This window comes from Pseudophryne corroboree, chromosome 6 (genome assembly GCF_028390025.1).
Source record: "Pseudophryne corroboree isolate aPseCor3 chromosome 6, aPseCor3.hap2, whole genome shotgun sequence".
NCBI lineage: Eukaryota > Metazoa > Chordata > Amphibia > Anura > Myobatrachidae > Pseudophryne > Pseudophryne corroboree.
This window is the reverse complement of record NC_086449.1, coordinates 827,362,038-827,381,635: the sequence shown is the minus strand read 5'-3', so window position 1 is coordinate 827,381,635 and position 19,598 is coordinate 827,362,038. Positions and strand designations below refer to the sequence as shown.

At 47.2% G+C, this 19,598-nt stretch overlaps 1 protein-coding gene across 1 annotated transcript; it reads right to left on the bottom strand.

Annotated features, from left to right (window-relative positions):
• Positions 1-9,525: 9,525 nt before the first annotated feature.
• LOC134935813 (E3 ubiquitin/ISG15 ligase TRIM25-like) lies at positions 9,526-11,342 on the bottom strand. Its single transcript, XM_063930635.1, has one exon. The coding sequence runs from the start codon at positions 11,331-11,333 to the stop codon at positions 9,789-9,791; it is 1,545 nt and encodes a 514-aa protein (XP_063786705.1). The 5' UTR covers positions 11,334-11,342; the 3' UTR covers positions 9,526-9,788.
• Between the last annotated feature and the right edge of the window lie 8,256 nt (positions 11,343-19,598).

Here is a 19,598-nt window from a genome sequence, read left to right as displayed (position 1 = left end):
GCAATATTGCGATTATGTTGTGCAAACAAAAAAAATAGCGAACAACTCGGAATCACCCCCAATGTGCGCACCCCTCGTGGCAGCTGTCAGCCCATAGAAGGGTGTGGCCAGTATGATGTGGGTGTTATGCACATGCTAGTCCAACCCCCATCCTCCATTCATCTTTGTAATTATAATGTAATCTGAAGGCACGGTATTCGTTACAGCGCAATGAACCCCCCCCCCCCCCACACACACACACACACACACTTATGCCATGCCCCTAAGTATCTCAGCCTGAGATCTGTGATGGCGGCCTAGTATAGGACAGGACACTTACCCGGGGTAAAGTGGAGCGAACACAGCAGCTTACAGTGATAAATCATAATCATACATTGGGGCCGATTCAATTCGCAACAGTTGAATAGCGCCGGGAATTAGCTCCCGACGCTATTCAATTCAGCTCCAGTTAAGTCGACGATGGCCCGTTCTCGCCGACTTAACAGGTAGTTTTGTCTGGAGAACGGGAATTCTCCGACTTAACTACCTGCGGCGATGTTGATTCCCGACAGAATCAGCCTCGCGCCGGCCGCGCGGCAGCACTTTTGTCAGGTTTCTTCTTTCATCCCCCGGGGATGAGAGAAGAATTCCTGACAATTGAGGGTCAGTCGTCGCTGTATTGAATAGCGCCGGGAGTAAACTCCCGGCGCTATTCAACTGTCGCTGAATAGAATTGACCCCAATGTTCTCTGCTTCCCAGACAGCAACGGGAAAGATTCCCGGGACCCTCAGTCTGTTACATAGAACATCCCATGTATTAGTAATATCTATATAACACTAATCAGGCGTTGCCTGGTACACAGTTCCTCACATAGGGGGCACTTATTATAAAGCACACTGACGGGGCACTTGGTGATCATTTACTCTCCCTACATTTTGATGTCTGTATTACTACCAGCGGTGTAGCTGGTGCATCTCACCGGCGCCCTGGGTAATGAAGAGGCGATATTAGCTGTACTAATAATCAGTGTGTGGATCATTATAGTACGCTGGCCGGCCAGTCAATTTAGTCCCGTACCCAAGGAGGTGGCATTTGGGGTACACAAAGAAGCATGTGGGGGGAATGCTGCTGTGGAGGGGGCACAGGCCCTGACAGCAACTTGTTACTAACTGCCTCATTTTTCTTTAGTGAGTGAGTGGGGGCGAGAGTGGGGCGTACTTGCCTACTTTTGAAAAGTAGTTTCAGGGAGATTACAGCTGATTACGCGACGTGCCATTGAGGGGCGTGTCATGCTCCATCTGAAGGGTGTGTCTAGGTACGCCTGTGGGGTGTCTGTTGCCACTAAGGGGTGTGTCCTGCAGTGGCAGGTGAAAACGAAAGTACTACGTACAGCATTCTGCCAGAGGGGGGGGGGGGGTGTATGGCTGGCGTGTGTAGTCAAATAATATCACTAATCTACATGATCACTGCTGGCATCGCGTCTGAGTCAGAGGCAGCACCAGTGTACTGTATGTGTGACAGGAGTAGTATGTACTGTATGTTACACATGTCAGCAGCTGGTGTGTGTGACAGGAGTAGTATGTACTGTATGTTACACATGTCAGCAGCTGGTGTGTGTGTGTGTGACAGGAGTAGTATGTACTGTATGTTACACATGTCAGCAGCAGGTGTGTGTGTGACAGGAGTAGTATGTAATGTATGTTACACATGTCAGCAGCAGGTGTGTGTGTGACAGGAGTAGTATGTACTGAATGTTACACATGTCAGCAGCTGGTATGTGTGTGTGTGTGTGTGTGTGTGTGTGTGTGTGTGTGTGTGTGTGTGTGTGTGTGTGTGACAGGAGTAGTATGTACTGTATGTTACACACGTCAGCAGCTGGTGTGTGTGTGTGACAGGAGTAGTATGTACTGTATGTTACACATGTCAGCAGCTGGTATGTGTGTGTGACAGGAGTAGTATGTAATGTATGTTACACATGTCAGCAGCTGGTGTGTGTGTGTGTGTGTGTGTGACAGGAGTAGTATGTACTGTATGTTACACACGTCAGCAGCTGGTGTGTGTGTGTGACAGGAGTAGTATGTACTGTATGTTACACATGTCAGCAGCTGGTGTGTGTGTGTGTGACAGGAGTAGTATGTACTGTATGTTACACATGTCAGCAGCTGGTGTGTGTGTGTGTGTGTGTGTGTGTGTGTGTGTGTGTGTGTGTGAGACAGGAATAGTATGTACTGTGTGTTACACATGTCAGCAGCTGGTGTGTGTGTGTGTGTGTGTGTGTGTGTGTGTGTGTGTGTGTGTGTGTGTGTGACAGGAGTAGTATGTACTGTATGTTACACACGTCAGCAGCTGGTGTGTGTGTGTGTGACAGGAGTAGTATGTACTGTATGTTACACATGTCAGCAGCTGGTGTGTGTGTGTGTGTGTGTGTGTGTGTGTGTGTGTGTGTGAGACAGGAATAGTATGTACTGTGTGTTACACATGTCAGCAGCTGGTGTTTGTGTGTGTGTGTGTGTGTGTGTGTGTGTGTGTGTGACAGGAGTAGTATGTACTGTATGTTACAATGCACACGTCAGCAGCTGGTGTGTGTGTGACAGGAGTAGTATGTACTGTATGTTACACATGTCAGCAGCTGGTGTGTGTGTGTGTGACAGGAGTAGTATGTACTGTATGTTACACATGTCAGCAGCTGGTGTGTGTGTGTGTGTGTGTGTGTGTGTGTGTGTGTGTGTGTGTGTGTGTGTGAGACAGGAATAGTATGTACTGTGTGTTACACATGTCAGCAGCTGGTGTTTGTGTGTGTGTGTGTGTGTGTGTGTGTGTGTGTGTGTGACAGGAGTAGTATGTACTGTATGTTACAATGCACACGTCAGCAGCTGGTATGTGTGTGACAGGAGTAGTATTTATTGTATGTTACTATATGTCACAATCAGAGCCGGACCTAACCAATATGATGCCCTAGGCAAGATTTTGGCTGGTGCCCCCTAGCACCACCGCTGGTTCTGCTTCTGACCCTGCACCCCTTTCCCAGCACCATCACCCCTCACCCATAGCAGTCCTTATTTTGGTGTTTGTACCCCCTATATTTTAAATAGGAACAGTTCGCACATTTGGCGCACAGCCCAGAAAGGGGTGTGTTTTTGCTGGCAAGGGGCATTGCCACACAATAGTAACCCCGATTCCAATTACGCCACACACATAGGTGTGTGCAGGGGGGCTGCCTGGTGCGCACAGGCACCCCCTAATGTCTGGCACCCCGATCTCACATGCCTGATGCAGCGATCGCCGAGCAGGTTGATTATTGTCCCCTCTGAGTTGCACCCTGTCAGGACTGTATATCTGACCGGATGCCTGGGTTAATCAAGGGTGCCACTGCCACCGGCTTTCAAACTCCCGGCTCCACCTCCATGTACAAAAACAGCGTGATGTGACGTGATTACGTCATGCTGCTCGCATACCCACCCGTCACACCCGCCACATGCCCACCTTTCTCCTTCTATGCTATGCTAACGCCAGCCACTGATGAGAAGCAGCATGCAGCCAGCGTTCCTCTTAGGAAGACAAATTCAATACTGGCAGACGGCCGGCAGCAGAATTGACACGTCACTTGTTTTTCCAGCAGCAGCAGCAGTAACTAGTCTGCGACTGTCAGTGTCAGTATAGTTACTGACTTGTAAGTAAGCTGCTGCAGCTTGCAGGGGGAAGTGAGGGGGAGCCAGACCAGGCTGAGGAGGAGCAGTGTAATTGCAGTGAGTGCCGACAGGGGTGTTTGTTTGGTGCACACCACAACATCTGACAATGGGGTACATTTACTAACATTCGTAATTTCCTAAAAAAGGTCAAAGTTCAATCACGAATGACATCGAAAGTGTAAAACTGCAACTTTTTGAATTTGTTACGATGGATTTACTAAGCTGTCGTATTCGAGTATTTCTTTTCTTCCGATGTCGATGTCATTCGTGTTTTTTTTAATTTTTTTTACGGCAGTGATTAGCAAAACACTGCCGACTTTTTTTACAATCAATCTCGGCCGGATCTGTGTGATCCGTGCTGGGGTTCATTTTTTTTTTTTTTTTTTAATTAAACAATGTAAAATCCCCCAAAAAAATGCGTGGGGTCCCCCCTCCTAAGCATAACCAGCCTCGGGCTCTTTGAGCCGATCCTGGTTGCAAAAATATGGGGAAAAAAATGACAGGGGTTCCCCCATATTTAAGCAACCAGCATCGGGCTCTGCGCCTGGTCCTGGTCCCAAAAATACGGGGGACAAAAAGAGTAGGGGTCCCCCGTATTTTTAAAACCAGCACCGGGCTCCACTAGCTGGACAGATAATGCCACAGCCGGGGGTCACTTTTATATAGTGCCCTGCGGCCGTGGCATCAAAAATCCAACTAGTCACCCCTGGCCGGGGTACCCTGGGGGAGTGGGGACCCCTTCAATCAAGGGGTCCCCCCCCAGCCACCCAAGGGCCAGGGGTGAAGCCCGAGGCTGTCCCCCCCCCCCATCCAATGGGCTGCGGATGGGGGGGCTGATAGCCTTTGTTGTAAAAGAAAAGATATTGTTTTTAGTAGCAGTACTACAAGTCCCAGCAAGCCTCCCCCGCATGCTGGTACTTGGAGAACCACAAGTACCAGCATGCGGCGGAAAAACGGGCCCGCTGGTACCTGTAGTACTACTACTAAAAAAATACCCAAAAAAAGACAAGACACACACACCGTGAAAGTATAATTTTATTACATACATACACACATACATACATACTTACCTTAAGTTCCCACGCAGGTCGGTCCTCTTCTCCAGTAGAATCCAAGGGGTACCTGTTGAAGAAATTATACTCACGAGATCCAGGGGTCCAGGCTCCTCGGGAAATCCAGGGGTAATCCACGTACTTGAAAAAAATAACAAAACGGTGTCCCGACCACGAACTGAAAGGGGACCCATGTTTGCACATGGGTCACCTTTCCACGAATGCCAGAAACCCACTTTGACTTCTGTCTAAGTGGGTTTCTTCAGCCAATCAGGGAGCGCCACGTTGTAGCACTCTCCTGATCAGCTGTGTGCTCCTGTCCTCACTGACAGGCAGCACACGGCAGTGTTACAATGTAGCGCCTATGCGCTACATTGTAACCAATGATGGGAACTTTCTGCCCTGCGGTTGACCTAAAGTGACGTCACCGCTGAGCAGAAAGTTCCCATCATTGGTTACAATGTAGCGCATAGGCGCTACATTGTAACACTGCCGTGTGCCGCCTGTCAGTGAGGACAGCAGCACACAGCTGATCAGGAGAGTGCTACAACGTGGCGCTCCCTGATTGGCTGAAGAAACCCACTTAGACAGAAGTCAAAGTGGGTTTCTGGCATTCGTGGAAAGGTGACCCATGTGCAAACATGGGTCCCCTTTCAGTTCGTGGTCGGGACACCGTTTTGTTATTTTTTTCAAGTACGTGGATTACCCCTGGATTTCCCGAGGAGCCTGGACCCCTGGATCTCGTGAGTATAATTTCTTCAACAGGTACCCCTTGGATTCTACTGGAGAAGAGGACCGACCTGCGTGGGAACTTAAGGTAAGTATGGATGTATGTGTGTATGTATGCAATAAAATGATACTTTCACGGTGTGTGTGTCTTGTCTTTTTTTGGGTATTTTTTTAGTAGTAGTACTACAGGTACCAGCGGGCCCGTTTTTCCGCCGCATGCTGGTACTTGTGGTTCTCCAAGTACCAGCATGCGGGGGAGGCTTGCTGGGACTTGTAGTACTGCTACTAAAAACAATATCTTTTCTTTTACAACAAAGGCTATCAGCCCCCCCATCCGCAGCCCATTGGATGGGGGGGGGACAGCCTCGGGCTTCACCCCTGGCCCTTGGGTGGCTGGGGGGGGGGACCCCTTGATTGAAGGGGTCCCCACTCCTCCAGGGTACCCCGGCCAGGGGTGACTAGTTGGATTTTTGATGCCACGGCCGCAGGGCACTAGATAAAAGTGACCCCCGGCTGTGGCATTATCTGTCCAGCTAGTGGAGCCCGGTGCTGGTTTTAAAAATACGGGGGACCCCTACTCTTTTTGTCCCCCATATTTTTGGAACCAGGACCAGGCGCAGAGCCCGATGCTGGTTGCTTAAATATGGGGGAACCCCTGTCATTTTTTCCCCCATATTTCTGCAACCAGGATCGGCTCAAAGAGCCCGAGGCTGGTTATGCTTAGGAGGGGGGACCCCACGCAATTTTTTTTGAAAAAAAAAACACTTTCCCACCCCTTCCAACTGATATACATGCACGGATCTCATGGATCCGTGCATGCCTATCAAATCACGAAAAAAAAAAGCAGGTCTGTTTTTTTTTAGCACTTTTTTACGAGTTGTAATTTTTCACGGCAGTGTTTTGTATTTTTTTGCTTTGCACTTCTTAGTAAATGACCGAGATTCATACTTAAACAGCCGCGTTTTGACCGATGGTGTATTCATTCGTAATTTTTTTCTTGGACTTGCAAAAAATTACGAATGACCTCATCACTGCCGTGATTTGAGTTTAGTAAATTACCGAGATGACACTTTGATGAAAAAACGGCATCTCGGTCAAAATCGGGAGCTTAGTAAATGTACCCCAATGTATCTGCTTTATTAGGATTGGTACAAGGGTGGATATTTTTTATTGCGTTGACCATCAATAGATGGTGCTAGACATGCCCAAAAGGCAGTGCTAGACACACCCCTCCGACGGTGCACCCCCTAATAAAATGTGCTGCGCACGCCAGTGGCCACACAGTACTGCACTTTATTCACATTTGATAATGCGATAGTTTCCATAATTCATATTACATCCCACAGTAGTATCACTTTACCTTATAAACGTCAATCCTCACAGTAGAGCCCCTTATTCACATTACATCACACTGAATTGCTCCTTATTCACTTTACACCACACTCTATTGCTCTTTATTCAAATTAGACGACACAGTAGTGCCCTTTTTATACGCATCGCCAGATAGTAGAGCACCTTATACACATAATGCCACAGAGTAATGCCCCTTACACATATGAGACACATTATTAAAGTCCTTATAAACTTAATGCACCTTACACATTATGACAACCTTTATTATTGCCCTTTTACACATAATGGCCCTCATTCCGAGTTGTTCGCTCGGTATTTTTCATCGCATCGCAGTGAAAATCCGCTTAGTACGCATGCGCAAAGTTCGCACTGCGACTGCGCCAAGTAACTTTACTATGAAGAAAGTATTTTTACTCACGGCTTTTTCTTCGCTCCGGCGATCGTAATGTGATTGACAGGAAATGGGTGTTACTGGGCGGAAACACGGCGTTTCAGGGGCGTGTGGCTGAAAACGCTACCGTTTCCGGAAAAAACGCAGGAGTGGCCGGAGAAACGGTGGGAGTGCCTGGGCGAACGCTGGGTGTGTTTGTGACGTCAACCAGGAACGACAAGCACTGAACTGATCGCACAGGCAGAGTAAGTCTGAAGCTACTCTGAAACTGCTAAGTAGTTAGTAATCGCAATATTGCGCATACATCGGTCGCAATTTTAAGAAGCTAAGATTCACTCCCAGTAGGCGGCGGCTTAGCGTGTGTAACTCTGCTAAATTCGCCTTGCGACCGATCAACTCGGAATGAGGGCCAATGTCCCTTACACATATGCAGCACATTATTAATGCCCTTATACACATAATGATACACCTAGTGCCCCCTACACATTTGCTGCACATTATTAGTGCCCCTATACACATAACGACACATACAGTAGTATCCTGTTACACATATGCCGCACATTATTAATGCCCTTATACACATAATGACACACATAGTGCCCCTTACACATATGTTGCACATTATTAATGCATTTTTACATGACACACATAATGCTCCTTACACATATTCCGAACACTACTGCACAACCAACCCACTCACATGCACACAGCACTCACACTGCCACTAACACTGTGACCTCTGCCTCTGCTTGGATACAGATGTGTCCTCATAAATCTTGCCTCAATGCAAACGTCGGGCACATTTTTGAAATGAAAATGCATCTTATTTGCATTGCTATGTGGCTAGGATGCACAGGCAGCTTCTGCTGATTAAAATGATATGCAGCATGCCTATATACTGTGTGAGACTGTGGCTGTATCTGCATATGAAATGCTACACACAGAATATAGGCATGATGCATATCATTTTAATCAGCAGAAGCTGCTGATGCCCCTAGGCATATCAAATGCCCTAGGCAATTGCATAGTTTGCCTATGCCTATGGCCGGCTCTGGTTACAATGCACACGTCAGCAGCTGGTGTGTGTGTGACAGGAGTAGTATGTACTGTATGTACACACATGCAGCATCCCGAGCACATAATAGCATTATGGCGGCGGCAGGGGGCTCGTATCTCCAACTTCTTTCACTGACACTCTAGCAGCGCCCGGAGCCAGAGGCATCGGAATGGGGGAAGCAGCATGACCCCCCCCCCAAACATGTCAGAGGCGCAGGCGCTGGGGAGCGCTTACCCCCAGAACACCACCAAGACTCTGACTTTAAAAACTCTTCCGCCGCAGCGTGCTGCCCCATGTCCTGTCCTAACCAGCTATTAACAGATGCATTACTGGGAGGGGGCGGGGATGTCCCGGCAGGCTCAGCATGGCCACGCCTCCTCCCAGTAATGCATCTGTAAAGAGCCGGCTAGGACAGGACATGGAGCAGTACGCTGCGGCCGCAGAGTTTTTAAAGTCGGCAGCGTTTTTAAAGTCGGACTCTACACAGTGATCTGGGGGTAAGTGCTCCCCGCACGGGGTGGGGGTGGAATAATCATGGGGGAATGCCCCCCAAAAATTTTCTATGCCCCCCACAACCACAAAACATTCTGGCTCCCCAGCCCGGAGCAAGAACTTCCTGCACCCTCAGTCTGTGCTGTGGTTTCCTGGCCCGCTGCGTCCAGTCTGCACCGACATGCACACACAGTGACAGGAGAGACACGCACCGTAGTGGGTGGGGAAGCAGCCGGATAGGAGCCTGCGACTGGCATCTGCTCGGGGTCCTCTCGTCCAGGCTCCACCCCCTTCACATACCCAACGGGGCAGGGGAATCCAGGGGATTTGCTTTTAAATGTGGGGCAGCAGGAGACTCCGTGGGGAACCGGGAGTCTCCCGCAGGATGCGGGAATGTAGGTAACTATGGAGTGGGGTGTGGGGGTCCCAAAGTATATTTTTGCACCTGGGTCCACCACTCGCTAGTTCCACCACTGCTGTATTTATTCTACCTGGTACGTCCCTGTCTTATATCCGCCCTGTTTTCCCCAGTGTATCGCACCGCTGGAGCAATGTATTGTATAATAATAATAATAATATTAGTAACATCAAGGAGAAAATAATATTTATTAGAATTATGGATTCTGCAAATTACATGTTAATACAGCAAAGCAATAAGGCATGCTTGGAGTTGTAGTTCAAACCATCTTTTATTATTTAAGTAACTACAACTCCCAGTAGGAGGCGTTAAATAGACATATCATACCAACATATGGAACAACTGATTACAGTAATAGGGTACACACCGGCTGACAGACAGATATTGCAGCCAATCACAGTGAGCCGGAGGCGGAGACATTCCACAGAGATGTATATTTATACATTTATAATGACAGTTTCTAACACACCAAGGGGACACATCCAGACACTGGTCACCTGCTACACAGGGGTTGGGGTTCCGCTGTAGCTCCACCCAATGCTACATTCTATTAGACAAGTGTCCCACGAGTCAGATGATGTCACCGGTCTCTGGTCGGATATTTTATGGTACTTTCTCCCAGCTCTATCACCCAGATATCTGTATACAACCCCCAGCTACAAATAATGCAGCATGAAGGGGCTCAGTAAACTTTACCTTGTAGGTGTGTAAGTGTCTGATAGAGTCACATAGAGCATAAAAGGACAACTTTCCTGCCTCATAATCCAGGTATACCCTCACTCTGTCACAGGGGGTATTGCCAGGGACACAGATCTGCTTACTGCCATTTAGCAAAAAATACAGTGTATTCATCCTCCACAGACACCAGGACTTGTTATTATCCCCAATGTATGACTTACGTCCTCTCCTGCCTATACTGGGGTAACACATCCCCACCCTCCAGCTCTCTGATTTACTAACATCCACCTCCCAGTAATGTCGCCCTGAGGAGAATCCCCTGGTGCTTATTACCTGAGGACACTGAAATCTCTCTGGTGTTACTGGGTGATTCTGGTATATATCTGACCTGGATGCAGTTCTCCTGTCACCTGATATCTCTATATTATCACCAGCTGTGGTTACATCCAGTAATATGTCTGTAGGCTCCGGTACATAGATCTCTGTATTTACACCTTTTATTATATCAGATAATCCTCTGTGTAATGTCCCTGAGATGAGACCCACATCCAGATCTCCTATGCAATGTCTCTCTGTGTCCTCAGTATCACACAAGTCCCCTGTGTCTGGTTCCTGTAAGACAGTCACTGGATCAGACATGTTACACAGCTCCTCAATGTGACGCATCTTCCTGGACAGCTCGTCCTTCTTTATTTCCAGCTGCTGGATCAAATAAGATACTGAAATAGAGACACGCTCTTCTTTTATGGAGATATCACTCAAGACTCTTTTCTCCAGGTCTTCCAGCTGTCTCCTGATGTCTCTAAACAGGGCAGTGACTCTCTCTGTTACACCTGCGGTTTTTTCTTTATATTCTCTCCTGCGCTCCTGCAGACTCTGGACCCTTTTCTCAGTCTCCGCTCTCTTTGTGGTCAGTTTCTGCAGAACATTTATCAGCTTTTCTTTTTTCTTCCTAGAGGCCTCACCCATCATCTCCACCTTATGGCCCCGGTGTTCTCCGGCCAAGCTGCAGGACACACAGATACAGGCAGCGTCCTCAGTGCAGTAATACTCCAGGACCTTCTTATGTACAGAGCATTTCCTGTTCCCCAGGGCAGTGGTGGGATCACATAAGACGTGTTCTGCTGACTTGCTGTGTACTCTCAGGTGTTTATCACACAGAGAAGCCTCACACAGCAGACAGGATTTAGCAGCAGGTACAGGAGAGTCCACACAGTAAGTGCAGAAGATCCCAGTCTCCTCCTGATCTGGCCAAGTAGACAGGAAACTCCCCACTATGTTACACAGCGTTATGTTCCGTATCAGTGCAGGACGCTCCTGACACTCTGCTCTGCAGTCAGGACAGGTATAAGCTCCAGACCCCTCCTGTGTATCCAGCACGCGATCAATACAGACCCGGCAGAAGTTGTGGCCACATCTCAGGGTTACAGGATCTGTATAAATGCTCAGGCAGATGGAACAGTCCAGCTCCTGTCTCAGATCAGCAGACGCCATCGCTGCAGCAGGAGAGAGAAATGAAAGAGTCTCTGACACTCAGAAACCAGTCATGTCACATTCTGCACACAGGGCGAGGCTGAGCTGTCACTCAGATTATATCTACAGGCTCAGTGTCACTGTCTCAGGATTATGTTATTGATCACAAGATATTGTACAAAGTAGAACCATCTTATAATGCTTAAAAGTGCAAGTGGTTACGTAAGTTTTTTTTTTTAAATCCCAGAGTGAACTGCTAACGAGCCTAGAATGTCCTGATTTGTAGAAAGACGCCATTTCAGGGGGAGCGAGCCACATTAATGCATAATTCATTCTAACTCACAGTCTTGATTGGAAAGTTCGAAAGAGTCCGAACTTTGAAAAGCTTAAAACTTTTAAGTTATATTAAAACTCAGACCTATGAATTATTATGGCTTTGGCCTGGAGACAGTCCTAAAAACTCCCTAACGTCAGGTACAGGTGTAACACCCCAGGGTTGGCGGGTATGTTTTAGTGGTTGAGAGAGGTATCACAGGTGTTGGGTGGCTATGTGACAGACCTCTGCCCTGAAATGTTCTTCTCCTTACCTTGTTTTGTAGTACCATGCTCAGAGAGGTAGGATAGATAGATACCAAACAGGAGTGAGTCAGCAATTCCAACAGGATGTATTTAATTGAGCCACAATGAACTCTGGATTGAGGATTGAGGATAATGATTGGTTAATTAGCACAAAATATTAAATAATCACAAGAAGAAAAGGGCATACAAAAGAGGACGATAGAGAGAAGACTATTGGCTACAGTTCACAGTCTCCGGTTGCGCCGTCTCACACTCACCCAGCTCTCTGCTTTCCGGTAGCTCCCCGCTGCTTCTACTCTGCAGCGCTGCTCTCACCACCAAGCGTGACCACGCAGTTTGCATCCATTACTCGACTCCCACTTCGCTCCTCACTCAGCGTGTCCAGCACCTCTCCACACGCCTCCTCCTTCTTCCCACAAGGCTCTTCTACTCCCACACTGCCTTGCCCAATCCATAAGCAGCATTAGGACCATGTGATCAGACCAGGGTCTGTGCTTAACCCCTGCTGTGCCAGTGTTTTACCTTCACTGCTGCGGACACTGTAAGCAAACATTAAAGGGCCACACACACTATTTGCCAGGGTGCCACACAGGCCGCTCATTTTGACCTAAATCATATTTGTGGGTGGCTATAGAAGAAAAGGGGTATAGGCAGAGCCTATGCTCATAGTGTCAGTGGTGTACAATGGAGGGTTATTCACCCAGTGAGATAACTTATAGGGACAGGTACTGTGGCCAGAGACCAATGGCCAAGATGGCGGCTGTGACACTGAGGCAGTTAATCCCTTGTGCTGCAATGCCATTTCCAAATGATCTACAGATGGGTCCACATTTATTTTGACCTTTAATAGGATTAACTAAGACTGGCCAATCGGACTTAATCCCCTGCTGTATTGTTCTCTGTATTGTATTGCAGCTGAGAACAATAGATGAAGGGTTTATGTTAATAAGCCATGTTGTGCCTAGGCGCAGAAAACTAGTCAAGATAACTGTGGACCCATCTGTATGTATGAAAGGAAGCAGACAGTTCAGTTCCTCTGAAATGTAATATGTATTTATTTATATGTTGTGAGATAGCTGCCCTGCTATTAAATGGGGTCTGTGAGCCCAGAATGTGTGAATCCTCTGACTCTCAGAGCGGACTGACTTCTGTAACATCTGCATGCTGCGAAACCCTCAAGCACCATCTGTAAGGGAAAGTGTCTTTTTCAAGACATCGAGCAATAAACATCTTGCCTGTAAGACGACTGCATCTGTATCCTGTGACCAATAGAATAGTGCAAAATGCTATTCCGTTCTCCGGCTGTTCTGGATTGAGCACAGTGTCTCCAAGCTCAAGCCCTCTGCCAGCTACCCTGCAGGGACTGGTCCATGGTGCGGGACTAGTGGGAATCAGCAGACACCAGCCAGGAGGTGTTGCAGCAGAGTGTCCACGCGTACCCAGAAGGAGGCGGTGCCAGGTGCCAATTGTAGGAGCCTGAGTAAAGGAAGCAGTTCCAAGTGCTTGATGGTGGCCGCAAGTTGCTGCCCACTGCACAGTGGGTGGAGTCAGTAACAGGCAGTTACTGATGGTAAGACGGAATCCTTTACTGTCCCAAGATCTTGTGACATCAACAAATCTGTGATCACTTGGCAGAGGGAGGTCATCCGGTCACAGGTTCATTAACTGGTAGAGAGCAGGTGCAGAGGAACTCAGTGTTAATCAGTATACAGCAGGTATATAATACTGTATCTCTGGGCACAGACAGGTATGTATGGGGTTAATACAAATGGTGTAGCACATACCTGTATATATGTATATGTAATACCCTGGAACTGCAAGGGTTAACAGATACTGCAAGAATTGACAGCTATGTATCTTTATCATGCATAGCAATGGCTGTGTCCTGTGCACTGATTGGGGGTGGTATGGAGCTCAGCCAGTTTTCACATGCACACCTCATGCAGGAGGGGGGGACAGGAAGTCAAAGCTGAGGAAAGAGGTGAAGTGTAAGCTAGGAGAATGTAGCCTCAGTGAGAGCTCCTCACAGAACATGTGGGGAGAGCTGGCAGCCACAGCACTCACCTGACAGAGGAAGAGACAGCAGTGTGAGAGCAGCAGTACTCAGAGTTCAGTGAGAGGGTGATGCCCACCTTTAGAGGTGCCCTAGAAGAGTGTGCCAGGTGTGAGTCTCAGGAGAGGACGTATCTGGGTGAGTGGTCGGAAGCCACGCGGCATGCTTAGAAGCCCTCCCATTGACAAGAGTTCTCGCTATTGAAGAGAGAGACTATAACCTGGTATGTGTAGCACTACTGGTCACAGAATGTCCTTGTATGTACTGCTGTTCACCGTATTTATGCCGCTGCAATTAAGTGATGTACTGGAGGAGGTGCCCTGATGTGTGATCGAATGTATGTAACCATTATGCTTCGTGCTGGAGGAGTGTTCAGAAGTTATCCCTGCTATATCCCTGCTTTTATTTTAAATAAACTGTTTATTCTATTTCATGAGATGTCCTGGCACCCAATTCTTTCTGCGCTGCACTGACACCTGTAGTCCACTCCCACAATGCAACTGTAATTAAACACCTGATTATTCAGGGGACCCTCTGGTACCTGTGCCTGAACCCATGACCAGCCGGGGCAGAGTAAGTGTGACGCGCTATACACAGTGACTGCAGTTTTGCATACCTAGTACCAGCGGGGTTTTACATATACATCCAGTAGGCTGCTGGCGGTGATATACAGTCTTCATGCAGGAGACGCTTAGGGGCATGTCCTCTTCCATACAGGATGGAGGAGAGAAGACGCGCGGTGAAACCACGCATGTGCAGTAGTGCACTTTATCAGGGTCAGAGGTCGTGCTTCCGAAAATCCAGAGTCTAAGAGGTAAATTTACTTGGATTTTGTCCCATTCATACACACGACGTGGGATCCTCCTACCATAGTATATTTCTTTTTTTTCAATAATGATTTTTTTATTAATTTCCAGATACAGAAAAGAAAAACCAGATAGAGAAATGTACACGAACATAGGCCATATACTAAGTACATCTTTGAGCCAATACTGTAGGTCCAATCAAATATAACAATGCTGAGTCCAAAAGCTCGGTACACTACCCATGTATACATATTCTCTTAACTATCAATCATATATAACTTTAAGAGCAGCAGAGTAGAAAGTGCAGTAGAGAGGGGAAGATATAACAAGACAGCGACACATGAGGGGAAAGAAAAAATTAAAGACAGAGGGGAAGAGTATGCTTGCAGGGGAGCACCTCACTCAACTATTGTAACATGAGGATAAATAGCTAGTTAGTTAGAGGGGGCGTCTGTATTAATGGGTAGTATCAGGTTGTGGAGACTGTAGGATTGCCGTATCAATGGGATCACTAAAAATTACGGAGTGACCCTGTCTCTCCCGGAATTCACTCCATTTAAACCATCTCATGTAGATAGAAGAGGGGGATGAAGAATACACACATCCCGTTGTTTCAAACAGAAAATGCTTATGGGTATTATTAATAACCATCTGAATGTGCGGAATGGACTGTGATTTCCACAGTTGGCCTATCGCTGCTTTAGCTGATATTAAGACATGTCCTACGATATACCTGTCGCAGCTGAGAAGAGTATGAGAAGGGTAGTGAAACAGGGCAAACAGCGGATCCCGCGGCACCGCCTCTCCCACTATCCCCTCCAAAAGAGAGAATACTTCCGTCCACAGAGGCCCCAAGACTGGGCAGTTCCAAAAAATATGTAGAATGGAGCCCTCGCCACCACATTTTCTCCAGCACAGCGTGGAAGTCGAGGGCCAGATCTGGTGAAGCCGCTGCGGAGTGAAGTATGCCCTATTGCATAATTTATAGAACATTTCTGAGTGCTGGAGACATTTAGAGATTTTAAAGCACTGTGATGAAATTGTATCCCACTCCTCTTCTCGAAGTACAGTAGAGAGATCTCTCTCCCACTTCAACTGCGCAGGTAATTTGCCTTTTTTATTCAAAAGAACAATGTACTGGTACCACCTGGATATCCCACCCCTGTGGCCCGGGGATGACAATCTAGAGAGCATACTCGCGGGAAAAGGGAGGGGATTTCTGGACCCGTTTACATGCGATTGGAGCCAATGGCGTAGCTGTAAATACTTGAAAAAGTCATGCTTTGAAATTCCAAACTGAGACTGAAGCTGGGAGAACGGGATCAAACTATTATTCAGAAAAAGATCTTTCAGTCTCACAACTCCAGCCCCAATCCAGGCGTCTAATATAAGATCAGGGATAATACAAGCAACCGTTCTGATAGAGAGGTCCGCTGCGGGTAATAATATATTTGGGTCAGACAATTGAGTGCCATATCTTCAGAGTACTTCTAATCGCGTCACCAGGACCTACCCATTTCGGGACACTATGTATAGGTAACAGAAATAGATCTGTAATATTAATTTGTCCTAAGAAGACCCTTTCAATAACTACCCATGGTTTGGGGGAATGAGCAGCAAACCAATCTCGGGCCTGGCTGAGAAGGCAGGCGGAGTGATATGCATCTAAGTTGGGGTAGGCCACCCCACCAAAACCCTTGGGTAATGACAGTACCTGCCTAGAGATCCGCGGTTTCGCTCCCTTCCAGATAAAGTTTGATAAAGTTTTATTAGCCTTAACACTAAGAGCTTTAGGGAAATGGCGGGGGATGGCCCGAAACAGATAGAGGAGTTTCGGTAGCAGTACCATCTTTGTTGCAGAGACACGCCCCAGCCAGGAGATTTCATGTAAAGACCACTCTTTAATTAATTTGTCGAAGGCGCTAAATAAAGGTGTGTAGTTACAATCATAAAGGTCTTTATCGAGCGATAGATGTATACCTAAATATTTAATGGATCTCGTGTGCCAAGCATATCTGTATCTATCCTTAAGTAAGGCCAGGATATGTGGCGGGATATGCAGCGGTAGAGCTTCCGTTTTGGAAGTATTCAATTTATAAAATTATAGTCTGGAGTACTTATCTAAAATGGCATGGAGGCCGATAAGGGAAGATTCGGGGTTTGTCAAACATAATAGGATATCATCTGCGAAGAGGTTGATTTTGTGACTCAATCCCCCTATCTCGGGTCCCAAGACTTCCGTGTCCGACCTAATGGTCTCAGCCAGGGGTTCAATAGCCAAAGCGAAGATCAGGGGAGACAAAGGGCACCCCTGCCTTGTGCCGTTCAGAATTTCAAAACCCCTGGACAGACACCCATTGACATACACCTTGGCAGAGGGGGCAGAGTATAATGCAAAGATGGAATCTAGGAATCTACCCTGGAATCCGAACTTACCCAGAACTGATCTTAGATATCCCCAATGTAACCTATCAAACGCCTTCTCTGCGTCTAACGATAGGACGAGGAGGGGCTCTCTATTAGCATTACAATACTCAATGACATTATAAACTCTCCGAGTGTTGTCCGGGGCCTGCCTGCCCGGGACGAAGCCAACTTGGTCAGCCGCTATAAGAGATGGCAATAAGGGGCAAAGACGGTTAACGATTATCTTAGCGAAAAGCTTTACGTCTGTATTCAACAAAGCTATCGGTCGGTAATTTTGAACGGATGTGGGAGATTTACCCGGCTTAGGGATAGCTACTATCCGTGCTTCAAGCATCTCTTTCGGGAACCTCCCAGCCTCCGACGCCTCGTTAAAGACTGCCAATAACACTGGAGCCAAGTCTTCTTTATAGGTTTTGTAGAAATTAGATGGAAAACCGTCTGGGCCCGGGGCTTTATCTCGTGGAAGACCGTCAATAGCTGCCTCAAGTTCAGAGATAGTCCATGGGGAGCTGAGGGACAGGCAGGCCTCGGAGTTCAGTGTCGGTAGGGAAAGGTTTTTTAAAAATGACTGAATTTCAGCCTCGATCGGTTGGGGGGTATCAGGGTCTAATTGCAAGCTGTATAGTCGGGAGTAATATTCTGCGAATGTATCTGCTATTCTATATGGATCAGAGACTCTTGAACCCGTGGGAGAATAAACAAAGTGGATTCTGGCCTTACCTCGCCTACCTCTCAATTTCCGTGCCAAGAGACGTCCCGCCCTATTTCCAAATACATAGAATCTCTGATTCAATCGAGCGAGGTTGCGTTGTACTTCCCGGAGAGCAAAGGTGTTCACCCTTTCCCTTGCGGCCAGTATAAGTTTAAAGGCGGTTCTATTATGGGGGTCAGCCTTGTGTGCTATTTTTAATTTTGCAACTTCTTTCTCGGCTTCAGTACGTTCAGCATTTTGAGAGCGTTTCAGCCGTGAAGCTGCCTGAATGGCAGCCCCCCGCATTACTGCCTTACAAGAGCACCAATTATTAAAGACTGAAGTATCTTCGGATTTGTTAGTTTCTAAATATACCTTTAAGGTTTGTTGAATGGCAAGTGAAGCCTCTTGATGACAAAGCAAGAAGTTTCCCAGTCTCCAAGGGCCCGGAGAAACTTTACGGGCCCCGAGCTTCCACACTACCTTCAGCGGGGAGTGGTCCGACCATGTCATTGGTAGTATGTCAATTTTCATAATGACTGGCAGTGACATTCTGTCAGTCAGTACGAGGTCTATTCTAGAATATGAGGAGTGGACATGTGAATAAAAGGAGTAATCTCTAACCGTAGGGTGTTTAGTTCTCCACGCATCGTAGAGTTCGAACTCTCCTAGCAATTGGCGAAGTCCGAGGGTATTTATGGGGGAAGGTCTGGGCTTAGCTACGGGACTTCTGGTAGGGAGAGATCTATCAACAGAGGGGTCTACAACTAAATTGAAGTCCCCCAACAGCATAACTGCACCTTTAGCGTGCCTCTGAATCAGGGAGAATAGTTTCCTGCAAAAGGAGATCTGACCAGAATTGGGTGCATAGCAGGAAGCCAAGGTGACTATCTTATCCCCAAGCTTTCCGATTAATACTAAGTACCATCCTTCGGGGTCTACAATCTGGGATTCTAGTGTGAATTGGCAGTCGCTAGAGATTAGTATAGCCACCCCAGCCTTTTTTACGGGGCCATTGGCCATGTAGCAGGTAGGGAAGCGATTGTCAAAGAATCTAGGGGGGTCTAATTTCCTAAAATGGGTTTCCTGGACAGCAACCACATTTGCCTTCATTTTATAGAAGGAAGATAAGGCCAGACTACGCTTTTGTGGGGAATTTAATCCCTTAACGTTCAATGATACTAGGTTAACCATAATAAGCTACCCCGGAGACTAAGCATCCGCTGAAACCAAGAAATGCGGTTAAAGGTACAATTCCCTGCATACATTTGAAATAAGAAAGGAAAAAGGGTATGGGGGGAACGAGACACAAAAGGAGACACACTGAGAAGGACAAGGAGAGAAGAGAGAAAAACATAGTATACAAAACAAGGAAGATCGACTCCGTGTAGAGACGAAGCCATAGTAAGGCGCCAAAACATACAGCGCCTCACCAAACAAATTTGGGAGGTTAGTGGCCGACCTCCCCGCAATCAAGTAATCAAACATATGTAAGCTTCATATTCAGTTGCACATGACATATAAACGGATTATCGTTAAGAATGGGATGATAATCTATTAGTAGTGATTCACAGGATCCCGGGACTGGCAAAGAGCTATACTGAAAGTACAGCAATAAAAGAATTCAGAGAGGAGCATACAGACCAGTCCAGGGGCCTGCGGAACCACAGCAACCGTTAACTAGGAAGAACATCAAAAAAAGGGGAAATAACCCCGCCATACCGTATCCT

Excerpts from the sequence above, each read along its gene's own strand:
- LOC134935813 (XM_063930635.1), bottom strand. The coding sequence starts at position 11,333 with ATGGCGTCTGCTGATCTGAGACAGGAGCTGGACTGTTCCATCTGCCTG.